This window comes from Eptatretus burgeri, chromosome 16, assembly GCF_056783735.1.
Source record: "Eptatretus burgeri isolate ZD-2024b chromosome 16, Ebu_testis_v1, whole genome shotgun sequence".
NCBI lineage: Eukaryota > Metazoa > Chordata > Myxini > Myxiniformes > Myxinidae > Eptatretus > Eptatretus burgeri.
The window spans coordinates 33,125,877-33,149,507 of record NC_140976.1 but is presented as its reverse complement, the minus strand read 5'-3'; the positions used below and the strand labels follow the sequence as shown (position 1 = coordinate 33,149,507).

Here is a 23,631-nt window from a genome sequence, read left to right as displayed (position 1 = left end):
GACACAATGAAATTGACCACCTTGACAACCAGTTGCATCACACTTTGCATCTCAGTTTTTGAGTTTGAATTTGGATTTTCGAATGAAAAACCGATCCATTTTTCTTTCCCTGAAGCTTAGCATCATTTTTCTCCATAATGGCTGCTCTCAGGCCCTGTCCCCACGTCCTCTTCTTCCTTGTGGTTAACTGGGCGACAAGCATAATTGTTTGGATACTGCCAGTCTGCCACCTACTGATGTCGTCATATTACTTTTATACTTCGTGTGAGAAACCATTGGGTCTATTTCATAGCATTTATGGTGGATTATGATGGGGTGTTTTCACATTTGTGTATTATCGGCCGCACGTCAGGGGCCGCACTTTGCACACACCAGGGGCCACCAGTGGCTCGTGCGCTGTGCAATGAAGAACAGTGGTTTAGTGGATTCATGGATTTTCAGTGCAATAAAGTAGGACTTCGTGATCATGTTTAACGCCAGCATTTTATTTCCACATTTGAATTATACACAGTTACCATAATGTTTTCATTAGCACTTAAATTAGTTTAATGTGAAAAATTACTTTTATGATAAAAAATTAGTTTATTGTAACAAAATTCTTGAATGTTAAAATAAGCTTAATATAAACTCAAAGGGCACTCGTCGATGTCGCAACGTCGCCAGATATTTCTCCGCCCACATTGTAACATCATTATACATAATTGTACCTAGTTTGATTTAAATCCCTGTACCCAGATTCAAAATATTAAATCATTCTCGCTGCCAGACCATGCATATCATCAGTTGAAATGTAAAACATATATTCACCATTACTACTGGATAAAAACTGAAACATTTAATGTCGATTGATAAAGCGGTTCAAGGGAAATAATTTTTTAAAGATATTCATTCAAACCAATATGGCTGCCAGACCATGTGACCATTCAAGTAATCGTGAACACCCTGGTATCACCAAGGCGAAGGATACATGTGGATGACATTTGCCCTCGATATGTCAAGCCGTTTTGGAGAAGAAAATGCTTAAATGTTTATTATTTTAATAATCACAGCTGCTAAACCATGTGACCTATGACATACTAGGAGGAGAACTATTTGTTCCATATGGATAGGCGATCATACCTGTAAAGTTTCACTTCAATCTGTTTAGCCGTTTCAGAGGTTTTGAAGGTTTTTATCTTTAAAAAAAATTTGCCTGCCAAACCACATGACTGATGATGTCATTAATTTGTCCCTTTCCCCCCCACACCATTTATCCCTAGATGGCCCTCAAAAGATTTCAGACTGATCAGATAAAGCGTTCAACATATGCAATTATAATGTCGTAACAAAGCCACTTATGACATAATTTAACAATTAACAAGTATGATTTAAATCCCTGAACCCAGATTCAAAATATTAAATAATTCTGGCTGCCAGACCATGCATCTGATCCAGCTGAAATTTGAAACATATATTTCCAATGACCATGAGATCATAATTATGACGTTTCATGTCGATTGATGAAGCGGTTCAAGAGAAAGAATTTTTTCAAATATTTTAGTTCAATCCAATATGGCTGCCAGACCATGTGCCCTATTAATTATTCATAAACAATCTGGTGTCCACAAGGCTTGGGGAACGTGTGGGTGAAGTTTCCCCTCTATTTGTCAAGCCATTCTGAAGAAGTTGATTTTTGAAGATTTGAGGGTAATTCCAATATAGCTGCCAAACCATGACTTCATAGTTCAAGAAGGTTTTGTTCCTCATGGCTGGGCTATCATACCTGTAAAGTTTCACCTCAAATCTGTTCAGCCATTTCGGAGAAGAAGATTTTTGAAGGTTTGTATGGTTTAAACAAAATGGCTGCTGAACCACATGACCGATGACATCATCAATTTTTTCAGCACATTCGTAAATTTAAGCACATTTTAGTGCAGAGCAATTTTTTTACCCCATACTAGTTAGCTCTGGATGACTTTTTTAAAATTTCATACTGTTTGGATGAAGCGTTAGACGTATGCAATTATGATGTCATAACAAAGTCACCTATGACATCATCAAAAAATCAGACTTGTTTCCCATGGGGAGTACTTCACATGTGCCAAGTTTTAATTTTTTGCACGGAACGGTTTCAGAGATAGAGGTCCAAGGTTTACCTTTTTTCCAACATGGCTGCCACACCATGTGACCTACAATCTCATAATTATCTTTAAAAACATTCTGCATGAGTAGTCGCATCTCTGGTGAAAATTTCGTGTCAATCGGATAAGCGGTTGCAGAGAAAACAGAGAAAATTATCATGGACAGGCGTACATACGGACGGACGGACGGACAGACAGACAACCCAAAAACATTAATGCCACCAGCGTCTTCCTCAGCAGAGGCATAAAATTAGTTTAATGTTAAAAATAGTTTCATAATAAAAGATTAGTTTAATGTAAAAAGTTAAATGCAAAAATAGTTTAATTTAAAAAAAATTAATTTAATGTAAAAAGTTTAATGTAAAAATTGTGTTATGTTAAAAATTACTTTATATTTAAAAATAGTTCTTATTAAAAAATTAGTGTATGATAAAAAAAATAGTTCATTGTTAGAAATTAGTTTAATGTTTTGTTGATAATGTTTTATTGAGCAAGTTTAACTTAAAATTGGTGAACCAAAAAAAGTATACCTTCATTTTAAAATAAACTTGTAATAGTTCAGTGAAGAAATGTACAATTCAAGTCCTAGAATACAGATAGTAAAGTTTTTACTACTTGCAGATTCATACAAAAATACTCATTTGGAAAAAACACAAACCTTTATGTATTATACAGCATAAGAAAGAACTGTCAGGTGATTTCTCTGGATTCAAATAGCAGCATAATGATGGAACATCTTGCAAAACAGGCACGCTTATGTAAAAATTACATTAATGATGTTTTTTTTCATAAAACCTTCACTCATGGAACATTTCAAAAAGCTAAAAAGGAGATAAATGGATAATGCAAGCACCAGAATACATAAACCCGCAAAAGAAGAAGCACTATTTTAATAAACAGCTCATTAAACACTGGTCTGAAATGAGCCTGTATCAAAATAAACCGTAGAATCTCTGTGATAGTGAATGGTCAGGACCAAGGATGTTTGTTCTGGATAAACAATATTTATGCTTTTTGGACGTTGTTAATTTTAAAAATTATTTTAGTGGATGTTGTTACATTGTACCCTAATCCTAACCCCCCCCCCACACACACACACCCCCACCCCACCTCTCATTCTCTGAGTATTTGGACTCATCATATGTAGCATTTAATAACACTGTATCATGCTTACAAAATGAAGAACCATGTGATGCAGATGAATTGTGCATTTTCTGGGGTAGCATAAGTCGAAGCAACAGGGGATGACGGTTGAATCGAATGTAGCAACTGTTGATGGTGTCGAACTGTAGGAGATTCATTACTGACAGTAAGGTGAATCAATTCCAGCTGCATATCTTTTGCAGTTGAGGTACTGAATTTCTTTCTCTGCTTAGAGCCTTAGATCATTGTTCAGAGTTTTCACACTTTCTTTGGCTGAAACTTCATATCGTGTTTAAGAACAAGTTTGAATGAATAAACAAGGTGTTTGCCTTTTTATAGAGCATCTCATGATGTTGGACCAGGTTGGGTACGAAACCTGGCATGGTATTATACTTTGCACAAAGCCTTGAAACAAACTACCCTATAAACCCAATTTTAACGTCCAATTTTCTTCAAAATATTTTTGCATATGAGTTTCGAGAGGCACAAGCAACTGCTTAAAACCCTACCAACAACCTCCGAGAGCGTAACATTAGTGCAACGTTACCTCGAGAAAATTCCGCCAATTTCTTTCGCCCATGATACTGTATATTCTGGATATTGGGTCTTCCGTAATTTAGATGTCCAGATAAAATGAGGGGTTGAGGCACAAATGTGTAGAGGCAGTTTAAAAAAACTTTCTTGCAAATACAGTAGTAATAATAATACAGTATTAACGAGAAAGAGCAATCTGAGATTGCAGAACCTCACCAGAACTTTTGTGTGATGTTTGTGTAGTTTTGTGTGGTGAATGTTGTGTGGGATTTGTTTACTGCTGTGTTACGTAATTAATAAGAGACGTAATTAGAACTGCCACTTAAGAACTGCTGGTCATGATGACCGCGTACCAAGACGTCCCGCTTTTTCAACCCCACTTTGATTGGACACCTGACCATGATCCATGACGTTTTTCATTATTATTCAATTAGATTTTGAATGTGATTAAAATCAATTCAATTAAAACAAGAGAAAGAGCAATCAGAGATTGCACACCCTCACCAGGACTTCTTTTGAGTGGTGTATTTTTTTATGGGTTTTAGGGTAAATCCAATATGGCTGCCAAACCATGTGACAAATGACTTCATATGTGTGAACCTTTTGTTCCTCATGGACAGGTGGTCATATGTGTAAAGTTTCACCTCGATTTGTTCAGCTATGCCAGAGAAAAAGATTTTTGAAGGTTTTTTTTTTGTAAGAAACAATATGGCTCGCAAATTACGTGACCGATGACATCATGAATTTTTTTTCGGTGGACCATTTTATCCTGAGATGATCCTCAAAATTTTTTCATACTGATCAGATGTGGCGTTCTACATATGCCACAATGACGTCATAATGATGGCACCTATGACATAAAAATAATCAAGCTTGTTTCACATGAGGAGTACTTGCTATGTGCCAAGTTTCAATTTTTTCCTTGGTACGTTTTCAGAGATACAGTTGTCCAAAGTTTTTCTGCTTTTCCAATATGGCTGCCACACCATGTGACCTATGACGTCATAAGTATAATTAAAACATTCTACATGAGTAGTCGCATCTATGGTGAAAATGTTTTCTCAATCTTACAAGCGGTTTCAGAGAAAAACACAAAAGTTCTGTGCGAACAAATAAACAGACAGAAAAACAGCCAAACAAACAAACTGACAAACGGACCTCGATGTACCTCTCGTACTCCCTCCCTCGAGGTGCAGTATCCTTTCCACTGGAGAGGATAATCAAATGGAAGACCGAGTAGGTAAAGTCCTGCATTGGAGTCTCAGAAGGAACCCGAACAAGCAAAAAGCAAAGATGAAGTCGTCAGGAGGAACCTGGATAGGATTCGCATCTCAGCTGCTACTCCTCCACTCTCAAACCCAGCCAGGCACAGCCAAGTGAGCCTCTTCCAAAAACAAAAGGTTAAAAAAGAACCCAGATTTTAAAAAGTAAATAATTCTGGCTGCCAGACCCTGTCCAATCAAGTTGAAATTTAAAATCTGTATTCCCCATCACTGTGACATCAAAGTTGTGAAGTCTCATGTCAATTGATTAAGTGGTTCCAGAGAAAATATTATTTAATATTTTTCTTCAAGAAAAGTTGTGGAGTACCTTCAAGACCACCGTCCTTGATGTTGCAGGTCTTGGATGTCTTGGAACTCACCATAGGGCAAAGACGAATGTTGTCTCTCAAAGGACAATGGATAGCATTGACAAGAGTCGCAGGGCCAGCCTTAATGGCAGAGCTGAGATGTTCAGGGAGTTGAGGCATAAAACTGTACATAAAACTGAGAGTGGACAAGGAGGCCTATGTGTGAGAAATCTGTGAGAGGGTAGAACATCACCTGTGGTCAGGTGATTCGTCTCCTGCTTCAAGGGGAATTTGTATATTGCGTTCCTCCAAGCCTATCCCTCGGTGCACTGCAATTAGAGCGGATGGTGGTAGGCTCTTGACAGAGGAGTCTGAAGTGAAGACCCGCTGGGCCGGTTACTTTGAGCGGCTGTACCAGGCTGATCCACCAGCTGTCGAGTTGGCTGTCAGGGGTTTAACTATCCCTACTGCTGACCCTCCAATCAACTGTGATCCACCTTTTGTTTGTAGAAACACAGGCTGCGGTGAACCGGTTGAAATGGGGTAAAGCTCTTGGGATCTGTGGCATCCATGCTGAACTTCTCAAGGCTGGTGGAAATGCTGTAATCATGTCATTGCATACAGTTCTGTGCTCTGCCTCTGCAACACAGGCATCATCCCAACTGACTGTAAGAGAAATACTGTTGTCTTTTTTTCTGGAAAGGGAAGTGTGATCCCCAGAACTGCAACAACTGCCGAAGGGTGACAATACTCAGTGTTTGGCAAGGTCTTTGCTCAGATAATTCTTAATAGGGTCGCCACCATCTTCTTGAGCACCGGCGTCCAGAGCAGTCAGGCTTTACACCAAAGAGGTCAACGATTGACCGTATCCTTGCTCTTTGGGTCCTTACTGAATGCAGAAGAGAGTTTTGGCAGGGGCTGCTTGCAGCCTATGCTGATCTCTGCAAAGCATTTGATTCAGTGAATCAAGGTGCTCTCTGGAAGATTATTTGTCTTTGTGGGATGCCACCAAAACTGATCAATCTGATGTCTGAACTGTACTCTGGAACTGGGAGGTCTGTGAGTTGTGGTGATACCATCACTGACTTATTTGCAGTTGTTACGGGAGTTCTTCAGGGGTGTGTATTGGCCCCCACACTTTTTAGTGCTTGTATGGACTAGATTCTGGGGAGGATGGTGGAGAGATCAAGCTTTAGGACATTGTTTGGGAATGTCAATATCTCTGACCTTGTTTTCACAGATGATGCAATCATATTTGCGGAGACACTGGATATCCTTTTTGTGGCTCTCGAGGTGCTGAATCTCTTCTTCTTCATTTCGAGCTTGATCTTGATTTTCGTTATCTTTCTTCTTGCCACGCTCAGGGGCCGAGGGTCTATGCCTTTTACCACCCCGGAGCTGTGGCGGCACCCCCAGGCTATATGTCGGGGCAGGTGTCGAGCAGCCATTGGGATGTATCGTCATCCAAAACATGCAGACCGTGTGCCCCACTTGGAGCACGGTATATGGGACAGCCAAAGATGACATGGTCTGCGGTTTTTCCTCCACGCCACACTCACAAGCCGCAGTAGGTTCCACACCCCATCTGTGCATATTTGAGCGGAATCGTCTGACGCCGGTACGTAGATTGTTTAGTCGTACCCAAGCCAGTCTTGGCAAGGACATTCCAGTAGTATAGGAACCGACGTCGGGAATGAAAGCGCAGAGTCTGGTAGAGTTCGTCCGCCATCGGCTCCAGTTGTGATCCGCCCAGTATGCCGCACTGATGTTAAGGTCGTTGCCGTTTTTCAGCAACGACTGTGCGGGAGGTACAAATGCGTGTCTCAAATTCAGTCGCCGGGGCTGCTCATTTGATGAGGCAAAGAGCTTGAGATGGAGCAAATGTTTTAGCTCCAGTGCCCGGCGAGTGAGAGATAGAATGGCTTTTTCGTGGCAAAGCTCAGTGGGTTGGATGCCTGCGAGGATGGAAAGGTTGTCCGTTGGTGTGGGACGCAGGCATCCGGTCACAGTACGCAAGGCGCCGTTGATGGCGGTGTCGATCTGGTGAGAATGAGCACTGCGGCACCAGACGGGTGCACAGTACTCAGCGGTGGAGTAGACCAGGGCTAAGGCTGCTGTGCGTAACGTGACAGCGCCCGCACCCCAGCCGGAATCCACCAGTCATCTTAGCAGCGCAGTGCGGGATGTTAGCTTCTTGCATAGTGACTCCAGGTGTCGGCGGTACGTGAGCGACCTGTCCAATGTTACCCCAAGATATTTTGGCTCAGGGCAGAAGGACAGCGGTTTTCCATCGATGTTGACGTTTAGCTCACGTTTTGCTTCCCTGTTGTTCAAATGGAAAGCTGCCGACACTGTTTTGGTTTCGCTGAGCTTCAATCTCCATTTCTGGAGGTATGCTGATAAAGTATCCTTGCCCTTGCTGAATCTGAGTCAGAGCCACTGGGATTACGGGTTTCCTTGATCTAAACGAAAATCCAGGCTTTCAATGAAATCTTGGACGCTGCTGTCCTGTCTGTACCTGTTTGTGGTGAGGATGTTGAGGTCATGGAGAGATTCACTTACCTTTCGCAGTGATATTCATGTCTCTGCTGTCTGTGAGCCAGAGGTCAATAGATGTCTGGGTCGGGCTTGGGGAGTCATGGAGTCATTGGATCATGGGGCATGGCACTGTCGGTACCTGTCCCAGAGGATGAAAGTGTGAGTCTTGGACTCTGACCAGTGATCTGAGATGGAGATATAATTCTGTTGGTACCAGGTCTCTTCGGAGAATCCCAGGCTAATGCTGGTCAGACTTTGTGTCCAATTAGCAGTTGCTGAAAGAAACTCAAATGAAATTTGTTACTTGCATAGTCCGTGAGCATCAGCTGCGGATATATGGGCATGTGCCTCATTTTCCTGACGCCGCTCCTGCTCACCAGATTCTCTCAGCAAGGGAGCCTCGTGAGTGGAGGAGGCCAACGGGCTGACCATGTGCCTCGTGGTTGCAGCACATTGATCGTCATCTCAAGGAGATGGGGTATCTGCCTGGGTATGGCCAGACAGAGGCCCCTGGAGTATCAGCTGAAAGTGGATGCAGTGACACACTGCTCCGGCACATGCTCCCACACCTGACCTTCAATCCAATATGGCTGCCAAACCATGTGACCTAAAAATTATTCCTTCACAAACTTGTACACCCAAGGCTTGGGGAACATTTGTGTTAAGTTTCCCCTTGATCTGTCCAACCATTCTGGAGAAGATTTTTATCGGTTTTTTTGGTAAATCCAAGATGGCTGCCAAACCATGTGACCTATGGCGTCATGTGTGAACCTTTTGTTCCTCATTGATAGGTGGTCATATATGTAAAGTTTCTCTATCTGTTCAGCCACTTCAGAGACGATTTTGAAGATTTTTTTTTTAAACAACATGGCTACCGAATCACCTGACTGATGACGTCATCAAATTTTATCTGTCGACCATTTTATCCCTAGATGACCATCAAATATTTTCAGTATGATCAGTTGTAGCGGTCCACATATGCAATTATGATGTCATAATGAAGGCACCGATGATGTCATAAAAAATATTCCACATTCCACATGAGGAGTACTTGTGTGCCAAGTATCATTTTTTTTCCTTGGTGCCGTTTCAGAGATACAGAGGTCCAAAGTTTTTCTGTTTTCCAATATGGCTGCCACACCATGTGGCCTATAACCTCGTAATTATAATTATAACAATCTACATGAGTTTTCGCACCAATGTTGAAAATTTTGTCTCAATCCGACAAGCGGCTGTGGAGAAAAACACGAAAGTTCTGTGCGGAGAAAGACAGACAAACAAACAGATCCAAATGCAGTACCCTCTCTGAATCCTTTGGTGAGGGTAACAAGAAAACACAGCATGCAGAGCATGATACTTGCAAAATCCACCCCCGCCCCCTCTCAAAAGGTTGCCATGGATACATCAAATTTTCCATTTCATTAAGATTAAAATTGACAATCTTAATCAAAGCTCTGAAGTTTGACCTTAAGTTGACCTTTGACATTTTGACCTCAAATATAGTTAGTTTTCTAATTGAGTGATGCACTATGCAATTGCTGCTTAATCCTCTGGTTAATCGGATAAAAATTGACGATTTTTCAGATACAAATTGATGGTTTTAGAAGTTTCACCTTGACGTGACCTTTGACCTTTTCATCTCAAAAATAGCTGGTTTCTCAATTCAGTGGTCCAATATGCAAGTCGTTTTCAAATGTCGAGTCAATCAGATGAAAAATGACGATTTTAGATATTTGACCTCAAGGTGACCTTTGACATCAAAATCAATAGGTTTCTCAGCTGAGACTACCTCAACAACTTGGTGAAGTTTCGTGAAGATGGGTGTAAATTGTGACCTGTAGGCGATTGGCAGATAAACAGACAAACGGACCCAAACGCAATACCCTCTCCTTCGGCGTGGGTAAAAATAGGACCACTGAACCTGGAACTACTCTGGGCCCTGGCCTAATGTTGCAACCCAAGTTTGGTAGCATTCTGACTGGTGTGTCTGGAGAGAAAGATTTTTGAAGAAATTTACACAATTTTCCCAAAAATTTACTAAGGCCGCCATTTTGACACACTTCTAGTCATGTGATTCACATGACCTCTGCAATTTAACATCATGACCCTGTCCTAATGTTGTAACCCAAATGTGGCAGCATTCTGACTGGTGGGTCTGGAGTAGAATATTTTAAAGGAATTTACGTGACGGCCATTTTGACCGACTTAAAGTCACATGACTGGAATAAGCTTTGCAATCCCCGTTACCAGTCAGGAGTGGAATGTTGCTGCCAAATTTCAGCTGGATCGGCCCAGGGGTTCGGCCGGAGAAGTCGAAATAGCAGATGGACAGACGGACGGTGCGCGATGACAATGCCTTATCTGGAATTTCAATTCCAGATAAGCTAATAACAATAACGAGAGCAAAGTCGATGGTGAGCCATCGCAAATTCCCATGCCTCCTACCTAAAGCGAAATTGAAAGATAGCAAAACGTTCCACGATGAATGACACAATATCAAATTTTGAGTGAATTTTTTTTTCCTGCTTTGACTCCAGTGATCTCAAGTATATTCCTCAGGACCTCCATCCTCACCCCTTGGAGAATGAACTGGGGGTCAATTCCAAAAAAAATTGTTATATATTTTAGGCACATTCAAGTTTCATTAAAAAATGTACACGTAAATGCATTTTTCAGTACTTGACCTTTTGACCCCGCATCAGGGGGCAGGGACAAAACTGATACTGCTCTTGCACCTTCTTGCCATGTTGTGATCATAACTCCCAACTTGGATCCAACCGTTCAGGACCGTTCCACACCACATTTCTGCCCAACTGTTTGTAGTGGATAGCACAATGGACGAACAGACAGATGGACGGAGCTGATTACAATCCCCCCTCCCCCCATTTTTCTTTCAAAAAGTGTGGGGACAATAATAATTGGTACAAACTCCAAGTCGAACCAACGCACAAATTTAGGTTTTCGGTGAGATCTGAAATCTACACTGAAAACTTCACATTGCTGATGAAACACTAGATACGTTCAATTAGTAGCAATTAATTGTGATTCATTATTCTATAATCATACCTTTGATATTGAGCTTAGATATGAATACAATTACACACACCTACACACACACCTACACACACACACCATTTTAGGGAAGGCCGAGGAGGCAAAATGCTTGAAATCTGATAACTTTATACATGTGCATTTAAAAAAAAAAAATTCTAATTATTGTAAATGCCAAATTAATTTGAAAATACATGATTGTTTCCAAATAATCTCTTTATTTCTATATATTGCTTCTGTTTGTTTTGTTCCCAACACTCTTATGTCAGTATTTCTCCCTTATCATCTTGCTTTCCCTGCTGCACACATATACACAGTTAGGGTCATAAGACTCACTTATCAAAAACACAGACAATAGTATTGTTGGAATGACTCCGAGAGGGTTAAAGATGTTTGATATTACATAGATATTTCCTTAGTGAATGTTTATCAGAAGCGTTAAGAAATTAAATGTGCTATTACAGTGGATATAAGCCTCGCTTATCTGTATATTTAGACGACCCTCCTCATGTGTGTGCCTAAAAACCGCCATCCTTTCTGACTTTTTACCTCCGACACCGACGGTGAAGGAGGTTATGTTTTCACCCCTCTCACTCTGTTTGTTTGTCTGTCTGTCTGTATGTCTGTCTGTCTGTCTGTCTGTCTGTCTGCAGGATATCTCAAACAGTTGTGGACAGATCCGGATGAAATTTGGTTGGCAGGTTGGGTGTGTGATGAGAACGAACTGATTCGATTTTGGTGAAGATCCTGATCCAGATCCGACTACTGGAATTTTTTGAGTTATTCTTCACCATTGAGAGATAGGGCTAAACTAATGTATAGCACGATATCTCAAAAAGTTGTGGATGGATCCAGATGAAACTTGGTGGACAGGTTGGGTGTGTGACCTCAACAATTTGATTCTATTTTGATGAAGATCTGAAGCTGGATCTGGATACGAGAATTGTTTAAATTTTAAAGTGATTCTTCCCCATTGAGAGATCGGGCCAAAAACGATTTAGTACTGTATAGCATGATATTTCAAAAATGTATTGGGCCCAATCTGTTCTCATGGATCAGGCATTGCGTGGCAGACGTATGCGCTCCACCAAGTGCCCTACAAGTTATTTAATGTGACACCCTATGTTATCTGTCATCTATGTCTCTTTTTAGCATCTAATAGGCCTTGAGCAGCAGTTTTGGTCGGAGAATGGGATAGGCGACGTCAGCCTTCGGAATGAAGTGTCATGAAGGGTCGCTCCATCCCCTGACTGGACTCCAGCCCAATTGCGAGTGAGAGGGGATGGGTGAAGCATGTCTGGACTAGAAGTGGGGGCCAGAGACTTAAATAAATTGTGTAGCAGTTTTTTGCAGTAGTTTCCCAAATGGGGTGAATTCTGGTAGTTGTAATTCTCCTGAGGTAATTAAGACACACCTGTTGAGGGATAATTGGCTATGGTGAGTCAACACCGCACACCCAGATTGTGTAGCACGTCAGGTTAGCTCGGCCTCAATTGCATACGATGTGTGGCACTTCATCTGTGTGACGCTCAGTGGATTCGGCCTTACAATTTGCACGGTACCATGGCTTTTAGGCACGTGATCCCGTGAGGAAGACCCCAAAGCAATAGACCATTCCGGTCAGGTTGATATGACTTGTCAGACTCGTACTGGGCAACCGGAACAGACCGACGACCTTTACAGTAATAAATGGACAGATAACTCACCGTTAAAGAAGAAAATAAGGTACAATGTTGTTGATAGGCTTTACACATACCCAGAAAAGTCGAAGGTAAAAAGAGGCAGAAAAGCTAAAAGTAAATACCAACCCCAGGCTTTGCTGGCTTGTTGCAGCAGAGCATCAGATGTAGATGTCTGCCAAAAAGAAAAGAATCATTTCAGGAAATGTTGCAAGTCAACATCATCACTCACTAAATTCAGTTATCAGTCCAGTATCTAAAATCCATGCAGCCATTAATTTGGCTTTTCTTTTCCGACAATGACCTGAACTTCAGGTGCTCCATCGGCAGGTGTCGGAGCAGTTAGGTTTTCCCAAACTACAAAACACATCCTTCGGTTCGAACCAACTTGCACAACCGAATGATGCATTTACAAAGCCCTACTTGTAGTGTTGTTGTTCGCGACGTGGAATGTCATGTCTTGTGGTCCCATTTTTTTTTTCTTCTACAGCCCCGTTTTTGGCTTGCTCGACACGCTTGAGCAACAAAGACAAGGCAAAAACCATGTAATTTGCTTCACCTCTTGCTGCGTTTATGTCTGCCGAGTGCTGATATCGAACACATCATCTCAAAAGGTGCTCCACATTTTCCATCGCATTTCCTCCAGCAAAGACAGTATTTTGCTGCAACTTTTTCTTTATACTCCTCAAAAATCCACAACGGTTTCTTCTTCGTCTAATCAAGTGGAAACAAATATTTTAAGTCTGTTGGATGAATGATTACAGATCAAGTTCGCTCTCGCATTGGCTTTCCCACTAAAATGCCACGTTATCGTGCGTGCGTCCCATTAATATTGCTCTCGCACGCAACAGAGCAAACTCAGTTTGTCGCTTCACTGTAAAAATGCCTTGTTTAGCAAGATAAACGTTTGCCCTGATGTCCCACGATATCCAGGCTTTATACTGCACCTCATTTCATTCAATTTCTTGTTGTCCGGTTGTCAGCATTTTTATCACTTTCACTTTAGCCTGACACTTGCTTTCTATTTCTGAGCGAAATTCCACGTGGGCTTCTCATATCATCAAATTGTGGTTACCTTCTTAGTGAATCATGTGATGTGCAAACAACCTGTGATCATGAATGTAGGAAGTGCCCATACAACAACGTAACAGTTAAAGGATATCCAAGAAAACCAGGCCACTTACTCCTTGCAGTTTTAAGCATAAATTTGTGATTTGTTCAGCATGACAGCAATTACTTACCTTTGATTCACACAAGACACCAAAGGATATTTAACATCCACTGACAATCAATGCAGGCGGATGGATCCCATGGCTTTCAGTCCATCCAATGGACAGCACACAGTCAATCATGCGAAACACCATGGGGACAGCTTTATAGCTATACAATCTCACCAAACTTGCCATGGGGACGAGGGGTCATAAGACAAAGGTTGTAGCTACTTTGTCCCCTCTTACCTCCCGGATTCTGAAAGTGGGACCAACGCAAATTCTCTATGTAAATATGTACTGTGTAGCACCGCTCCTGGTGGTGGTGCGGGTGCAGTTTTACAAATGACACTTCAGAGGCCTCAATTGTATCACGAGTGAGAGGCCTTCACATTCTTTTCGAATTCCCGTGTTTTATTTGATTTTTCACCATGGGAAAATGCAATATTGAGTTGTATACATGGCAGCTTGACGATAGTTCCGCATTATCGCAGCATTTTTCAAAGACTGGTTCGCAAAACAAAAGTAATCACAACAACAACAACAATAATGATAAATAAACAACAATAAAAACAACAACAATAACATGATACTCCCTCCAACATTTAAACCCGCAAGCTCACATAGTCATTCCAAATGTCAAGTAGTTCCTCCTCACTGGAATAGTGACAATGAAAGGAGTGGGCTGGCATTATTTTTAAAAAGAAGTTGGTTGACCGATTCTGTGGGTGAGCAATGTAGCAGAAAATATATATTTATTGTTTGGAGCGGGTGGTTCTGTCTTTCAGTCTGCAACTAGAAGCCAAAAGCACCTTTTTAAACTGTAATATTGTACCAGACGTGGCCCGCTATGGTTACCCGGTTCGAGTCCCATGTGTCTTGTCAAAACAATCGCTACCACCAGCTAAGTTCACAGCCCTGACAAAGTTCTCGGACTGGTTTGGCATGTTACAATACTCGTCGGGACCGTGGAATCAACTTGAGGAAGTGCTGAGAGGCGCTCCGGACCTTTCTAATCGGCTGAGCAACCATTGGTCACAATGAAAGCTGAAGACCAGTTTGAGCCAGTTTTCTGAATCACACTACAACTGACCTAAACTGTCAAACAAGGTAATCAGAACCTGCAGAATCCAACCCTGAGACCAGACATATTTATTGAAAGGAAAATGGCATGGGAGAAGAATTACATGAAGCAAAGAACAATCTCAAAAACAAATACAAATTAATCAACTAGAAAGCATCAGAAAATGCAAAGCCTGTCCACATCTGCTTTGTATTTGGGCTTCTTCTCCTTATCCTTATTCTTCTTCTTCTTCTTCTTCTTCTTCTTCTTCTTCTTCTTCTTCTTCTTCTTCTTCTTCTTCTTCTTCTTCTTCTTCTTCTTCTTCTTCTTCTTCTTCCTTCGTATGCTAAACATCACAAAAACAGCTGAAAGCAATACAAAAAAAATTGACAATTTAAGGTTTCTTTGACATTTTGACCTCAAAAGCAATACGCTTCAGTGACCCAATATGCAAACCCTGTTCAAATTTCAAGTCAATCAGATGAAAATGATTTTATGAGACCTTTACCTTTGACCTTTTGATCAAAAAAACACAATCTGATTCTTGTTTTGATTGGTAAACCAATGCAGTGACCCAATATGCAAATTATTAAAATCTCAGGTCAACTGGATGAAAATTGATGATTTTATGTGACATTGAGTTTTGACCTTTTCACCAAATTATTAATTTGTCTTCTCCATATTCTCATAATAAAGTTTTGTTGAAAATTTGATAACAAAAGCTAAAATGGCAAAAAAAAAAGTTTCAGCCTGGACGCACACACACACACATGTGCACACACATGTTTTGCCTGGCCCTGGGCCCTGGACACACTGATAAGTCTCATTAATGTGCAAGGACATGGATACATCCTAACGTCCAACAAGAGAACATTCTTAGAGACAGAGAAGGTGACACATCTACTGTACATGGATGATCTAAAACTCTCTGCACCAAATGATGAAAAATTGGTAGAACAACTGAAGTTAGTGAAACGGTTCGGGTAAATCAACAAAAACAGATGACGTAAAATCGACCTAGATACAACAACACAGGAGCTAGACAACAAAGCATCGTACAAATACACTGGAGTAGGGACCTCAGAATGAACGGAGCAATAAGGGGGGGGTGGAGCGGGATGTGAGGCATGGAGGGGCTAAAGCATTTTTTCATGGGTAAATTTAGTAAACAGGATGACAAATTGGTCCATCAGCAAAGCGATGGGTAGGCTCTGCTATATATATGCACATATATGTATAGATATGCACATAGTTTCAGTATGAAATTTGGTCGTGTGACATCAACGATGGTTGTGCCTGGAATATGGTGACGCTGCCTGAAGGCATCGCCATCTTCCAGGTTGCCACGCCCTGTGGGACTGCTTCTCAGCAAAAAGTGTTCTGCCCTCAACGAGTGCTCTACAGCTCACTTTACGGTTTGCCTTGAGTGTGCTGGCCAAACGGCCCGTGGTAATGTTTTTTAAAGCGCAAGTGCTTTCGATGTTTCTTGTCAGGGAGCACATGTCATCCACATTGCCTCTCCTGTACAGAAGGTCACACATAATACAACCATACTCTATACTCATCTAAGATCATGATCACCACCTTCTTGGTGCACATAAATTACTTCTGACAGTTTCCCTGATACAAGAGTAAATCTAAGCTACTCAAACACATGGACCAAGCTAATAGAATAGAATAGAATAGAATAGAATAGAATAGAATAGAATAGAATAGAATAGAATAAAAATAGAATAAAATAGAATAAAATAGAATAAAATAGAATAAAATAGAATAAAATAGAATAAAATAGAATAAAATAGAATAAAATAGAATAGAATAGAATAAAATAGAATAAAATAAAATAAAATAAAATAAAATAAAATAAAATAAAATAAAATAAAATAAAATAATAAAATAGTGAACTCTTGTAGATGTACATGTACATATACACAACACACCTCCTGACTGTTATGGTGAGCATCACGGTGGATTATGTCTCACAGAGTAAAACCACATAATCCGCATAGAACAACCATCCGTCCGTGTACCACCCAGCCAATTGTTCCTGCAAATGCAATCCATTCAACCAGAAGACACGTGATGTGATCGGCGGGATAATCGAAACATGTGGAGTGTGACGAGCACTCCGCCAATCCCCACTGGACACAGTCCTGATTATGCGGTTTTACCGAGTAAGACATAATTATCTGCTGCGATGCTCACCATAACAATCAGGAGGTGCATCTGATGTATAAACAATGAATGTGGTCTTTATTGGTGTTCCATCCTGATGAAGGCAAATGAGCCAAAAATCCAGATTGGTGGCTCCGTTTGATGGTTAAGGCCTAGGTCACATTTGCCACGGCGGCCGTGGGGTCTCCAAAATCTACGGCCTCTAGCAATTATACGGCGGCTACAGTGTTTCCATGGTCACACAATATAGCAGTCACATGTGTTTTTATTTTTCGGGGAGCCGCACGGCATATTTATAAATTGTGGAGACCGAAAACGTGGGGTTGCTGTATGGTCTTTGATTTGATGTCGCACGGTGACCTTAGGGCGTTCCTGCCGCAGCCATAGAATTTTCAAGGCAGATGCAAGGTGCCCGCAAGGCGACCGCAGGGGGACCGCAGGGAGGCCCTAAGGCGAACGTGCGGACAGACGGACGGTAACGAATGGGTTAATTTTTTTTTCGGCTTATCGAATTGCTACGGCGAACGTAGAAATGAAAAAAAGTTATAATTCCACGGTGACCTTACGGCCTGTAAAATATAGCCATACGGCGTAGGGCCACCCTGAGGCCACCGCAGAAATTCTGCGGCTGCCGCATGTTTCTGTCTATTCAGAGGGCGTACGGCCGCCGTATTCTCGCTGTAAGAGCAAATGTGACTTCGGCCTAACTTATGGTGACCATATAGTCTTTGTCGGTTTGACAGTCACTGGGCTGAGGTCTCTGTGTTGGAGGTGATGCTTTGGTGTAGGAATGTGTCCAATGGGGATTTGTGGAGTGCTTGTCACACTCCACATGTTATATATATATATATATATATATATATATATATATATATATATATATATATATATATATATATATATATATATATATATATATATATATATATCAAATATCCACATGACAATTATATATACACATACAGTGCCTTGAGAAAGTGTATACCCCTTTTCAAAATTGTTTCCTTATAGCCTGGAAGGAAATTGCATTAAATCAGACTTTTTCCAACTTTATTTACACATTGTAACCCACAACTTCCAAATGAAAAACAAATTCTACAAATTTCAGAAAATTAATTAAATATACGAAACTAGAATATCTTGGTTGGATAAGTGGCCACCCCACTTATAAATCAATTGTAAATTAGCTTAGGTGCAACCAATCACCTTCAAAATGACAAGCTAAGTTAATTGGCCTCCATCTGTGTTAGATTGAAGTTGAATTGATTTGGAGGGTGGGTGAGGAGGAAGAAGTTTCCTTCTGTATCCATCCTGTCCACTCCATTCCTCCCTACTCCATTGTTTCTCCAATTGTCCCTCTATTTTATTTCAACTGCACTGTTGGTGTCCCCCCCCCCCATACCCGCACTACTGTTCCTTTTTTCCTATTGCGTCCTGATCCATTTTGTGTTCTAGCTCTTCTATGAGCCTTGACTGTATACAAAAATTATAGGTTGGCAACCATTATACAGGCTTCATGGGACGAATGTGCTCTTCTGTGTTGAAGTCGCTTTAAAGGGAAGTCATCTATTATATATTGTGAACTGTGGTGTCTGTCCATGTGTTTGGTGGTCTATCTCCCATTTTCGGCAGCCACTTCTCGCACTGCGTTTGAAAATATGAATTTAGAATTTTGAAATGATGGGAGAACAGGCATGAATAATGTTGATGCCAAATTTTATTTCATAACCAGGATATTTTGCCCGCTTTCAAGACAAATCCAACCTCTGCTACCCCATGATGCACCAACATTTTGCAGTGGGTGGTATAAGTAGTTCAGAGCATTGATTCTGAGCGAAACCAAGATTTCAATACAATTGACCTTTTCAAAGTCCATTAAATATTATTTAAATTGATAAATTAACTTAAAGTTTTCCCTTAACTGGGAACAAATACCCTTTCTAGGTTTTCCCATCTCTTGTGACGGGTACTCTCCCTCATATATCTATATTATCATATACGAATAGGAAAACGTATTTGCTCAATGAATGAATCGTTTTATGCGAAGTCTCAGAATGAAATTTGGCAACAGGCTCTTCTCTTGCCAATGAGGTCTCAAAACTGATGCTTAAATGTAAACTTGCATCATTCCCTTTTGGAGTTGTTCTCCTTGGTTGATCAATGGTGAAAACTCTTTTCAGATTTGAATATTATGAAAATGCTAATAAACAAACTGCGACAGTGTTTGGCATGCAATACTAACTTATCGTGCTGCCCACCACCATAGGAGGGCATCCTGTCTGTGTGGCTGCAGTTCAACGATGGAACCGCAGCACCTTTGGAAATTTTCAATCCTGCTGACTACATGTTTTCGGTTAAATTCCTTGAACCAACCTTTGTGACGTCGGAGGCAATTGACGGACAAGTGGGATCACCTTGGCCTCGATTAATTGCTGGATCAAAGGAAGGTGGTGTCAGTTTACTACACGTGACGTTAGGGATCTGCAATGTGTGCCGAAAGCTGAAGCGGAAGAGCATGGTGTCCAGCACCACTGTCAATGTGACGGTTGTCTTTGAAAATAAAACTGTGGGGCAGATCATCACTTCTGTTGCATCTTCCAATAGTACAGCTTTTGTGAGTTTGCAGCAACACAACAATCATGCCATAGGTGCACAAAATGGTGCGGGCAATGATTCTGAGGGGAGTGGTCGAACAGATGTGGAATTGCAAAAAAAAATTCATGATGGCCACAAACTGCCTGCCAAAGTAAAAGACACTTCAACACCCATCCTCGATGATGAACATTCCAAGCCTGGAGTCACAGGCACTAATTCCGAAGATCGTGACCTCACTTCGGTGCCGCCGCATGGCCTATCGAACTTGCATATTGGCATGTACGTGTTACTGAGTGTTTTCTGCTTTGCCATTCTCCTCTTTCTGGCGAACTGTGTCGCATTTGCCGTGCGCTCACGCCGCAAGCCTCCGACACGTGGACAAGATGAACTCCTCAACCCTCGTCCCCACGACTGGCTGGAGTTAGCTGGAACACCACCGATTGAGGGTGAAGGAAAAGGTTGTACCATGGCCTCTGGTGGTACTAGTCATGGTACATCGGGAGGGAGGAATAACTCCAGTAAAAGTGGAAGGTGGCCAATGTCCAGGGCATCGTCGTCGATGACAAGGAGGCCCGGTGAAACTCTGCAGGCTCGCACAGAGATTGGTACCCGGTCTCCCGTGAGCCAACGGAAGCAGGTCAAATTCAGCATATTTGCAGATACACACAGCCCACAACGTCCTGGCAGGGGCCATCCAGGCAGGGAGAGAGATATCGAATGGATTTGCTTGGACACGGGCTTTCGAGAGGCTGAGGGACTAAGCAGGTACATTCACAGCATGGTGGACAGCTCTTGAACGAAAGACTCCTGTTGTGAACCATTTGCTTTATTTGTAATGCACATTTTGTACGAAAGGATCAAAAAATACACAAATCTGGCTAGTGCTTGTCCACGAGCGAGGAACATGCAGCCAATGTAATTGTCATTTCTTCTCAAGGGGGGGGGGGGTGGGAGGAGGGTATGGGAAACCGCATTCTGTAGCAATGTGTCAAAAGAAAATCACCTCTTCAGCAGTTAATGTGCATTTCTGTTTCTTTTTACCTCCTTTTCTCTCTCAAAGTACATTTCTTAAGCTACATATCCACTATTTTATTTTGTGGGTCAGTTTAGCCATGACCTAACTGTCCATAACTGATTGATGTGAAACTTTTACGGTACGATATCATTGAACCTTCCCTTGTGGGTGAAAGTCTAGTTCTGACCGGAATGGTAACAACCTTTTAAGCAAATGTAGCAGTGAATTTAGCGTGTCCTTTCTACAATCTGGACAAACAACTGACAATATGGTGACCTCTTCAAACGTTGCATTCCTATATTTTGTATTTGGCCCTTGCAGTGTTTTCTGATAGTTTTTCTTTTTTGTACAAACAAACAAGTTTGACCATTTTAAGCATCTTAATTCAAAGAGATTCTCTAAGTGTTTGTACAAACATTACAATTGCATGGTATTAGAAGTTCAATTACTCTCATTTGCTTGTACAATTTATAAATAAAATAAAATAAAAAAACACGACAACAACCAACAGACATAAAGCCAGCATCTGTGTGGCTTTCTTGGTTCTTAACTTCGAGCATGTTCACAACACAGGCTTAAGTATCTCTCCAACTGCATAAAATGCAGTTACTTTCACAGTTACTTGTTTCTTTCATTTTCGGTTTCCACCAACAGAGATTCCTTGGTGAAGGCAAAATATCGTCCATCGAACGCTGACCGACCGACAGCCTTCCACATATGCTGGTCGGCGTTCCACCACAGACAGCACGATTGAGCAGTCGACCTCACCTACCCAAGCACCTCGACGCCTTCTGCCGCATCTTACATCAAGCACCGTTTTACTCTTCATCCTCTCAGTGATAAAACTCTCAAACGGCAGACAGATGAATACAAAAATTTCAACACAGGACGAGAGCTGAGGAACAGATGTAGAACAATCGATCGTGTCCATAAATTACTCTGATTGCTCTTCATCTTTCAAATAATACTCGATTCCTTAAATGTGTCAATCACTCTCCCTGGTTTAATGCCAAACTACATTCTTTTTTTATGGTGCAGATCGTAAATTAGAAGGAAAAAAAATGAGAATTTGATGAAAATGTGTCAATAGGTGTGCATCCACCTGCGTGAGACATCAACCCGGTGTTATTTTTGATCTCAATTAATTAAAGATGAGAGGGGGAGAGAGGGAGAGAGAGGGAGAGAGAGGGAGGGAGAGAGAGGGAGAGAGAGGGAGAGAGAGGGAGGGAGGGAGAGGGAGGGAGAGGGAGGGAGAGAGAGGGAGAGAGAGGGAGAGAGAGGGAGAGAGAGGGAGAGAGAGGGAGAGAGAGGGAGAGAGAGGGAGAGAGAGGGAGAGAGAGGGAGAGAGAGAGAGAGAGAGAGAGAGAGAGAGAGAGAGAGAGAGAGAGAGAGAGAGAGAGAGAGAGAGAGAGAGAGAGAGAGAGAGAGAGAGAGAGAGAGAGATATATATATATATATATCAAGGAGAGTAAACATCAGATACTTCTAAATCGAGTTATGATCTGCAAAATGATTTTCAAAGGGCATATGACCTTTGAACTATGGACATTAAATTTGGCATCCCGTCTGATGGCATTAGTTGGTGGATGTTAGAGATTCCACATTCCTGCCCTAACCTACAGAGTGCATTGCATCAGTGGCACAACCATGCCCTCAGCCAATGATGCTACCCCACAGCCTTATGCTGCAGACAATAGAAGTAGAAGACCTTTGAACTGTTGAAACCGAAATAGAATTGGTTCATCTTTGTATCGCATTCCATACTTGTGCCAAATTTGGTTGAAATTTCTTCTGTGGTTCATTTTCAGCAGGAGGACACTTGACCTTTGACCCCAAAAATCGAATCAGTTCATCTTTTATGTATACTACATACTTGTGCTAAATTTAGTCCAAAACCCTTCAGGAGGTTTACAAATTATTGTGGTAATGAAAATCTGCCACTGACTACATGCTGACATTAGTACATGGTAATGGAAATTTTCTGCTGACTTTTTATGCCTCCGCACGCACGGACGGACACACAGCCGGACTGATGACCCGAAAACACAATGCCTCCAGTGCCTTTGACGGCGGAGACATTAAAAGCTCCTGTGCCTTTCCACAAGACACACAAAAATGAAGCCCATGGAAGACAGTCCTTTAAATTGACGACCCACAGTCTCTGTGCAAATTTAACTTACAAAGCAAGCGATGATTACAGACGTAAGCAAAAACCGAATCCCTCTGCAGCGAGTGTCCCTTTGTGTGAGAATGCAGAAAACTTTTCACTCTATTCTCCGGAGCATATGCGTCAACTTTTTGATGAACAAATTATCTTACAATTACTTTGGAGTGGATTTTTTTGTTGTTTTTCTTTTGGCTTGGTTCACAATAGCCAAGTTCTCACCCGCTGTCACCTGGACTCTGTGGTGCCGTGGGATGGAGATCACAACTCGGTTCTTCTCTCAATCACGTTCCGTCCCCCTCTGCCGATGCTCCATGTGGTGCACGCCTTTCAACAAATGTCATCCTCTGTAGAAATACTATCATGCGCATAACATATAAACACTCCAAAGGTGACGTTCCTCCAGTTCAAACGACCAGAAGCAAGGCTTCCATCGATCAGGAAACCTTGCCGGTTATTGCACCACATAGGCACCTGGATTGAGAGAATGGCAGTAAATCCTTTTTTTTTAAAAAGCAACTTAATTTCATGCTAGTGAGTAAATAGATAAATAAATAAATAAATAAACCACTTGTTTGTTTGTTTTTTTAATTTAAAAAAACTTGTTTAAAAAAGATAAAGAAAACTTCAAAGAGCATCTGATGTGAGGCAACTTCACTACTCGTACATCCTGGAGCTTCGCACTGCGTACAAACGAAGAAGACTATCTTGATTTCACCCTTAACACTGATGTTCAACTGAAGTTTCCACTTTTAATGATTATTTTCCTTCACTGT

General features: G+C 41.4%; 1 protein-coding gene across 1 annotated transcript in view; it reads left to right on the top strand.

Moving 5' to 3' along the window:
• LOC147010839 (transmembrane protein 132C-like) overlaps nucleotides 1–20,607 on the top strand; it is a 741,813-nt gene extending 721,206 nt beyond the window's left edge. Inside the window, exon 9 of the mRNA XM_085859640.1 lies at nucleotides 19,348–20,607. Within this exon, the coding sequence (XP_085715766.1) occupies nucleotides 19,348–20,472 (1,125 nt within the window). The 3' untranslated portion in view covers nucleotides 20,473–20,607. The remainder of the gene's footprint in view (nucleotides 1–19,347) is intronic.
• Nucleotides 20,608–23,631: the final 3,024 nt, after the last annotated feature.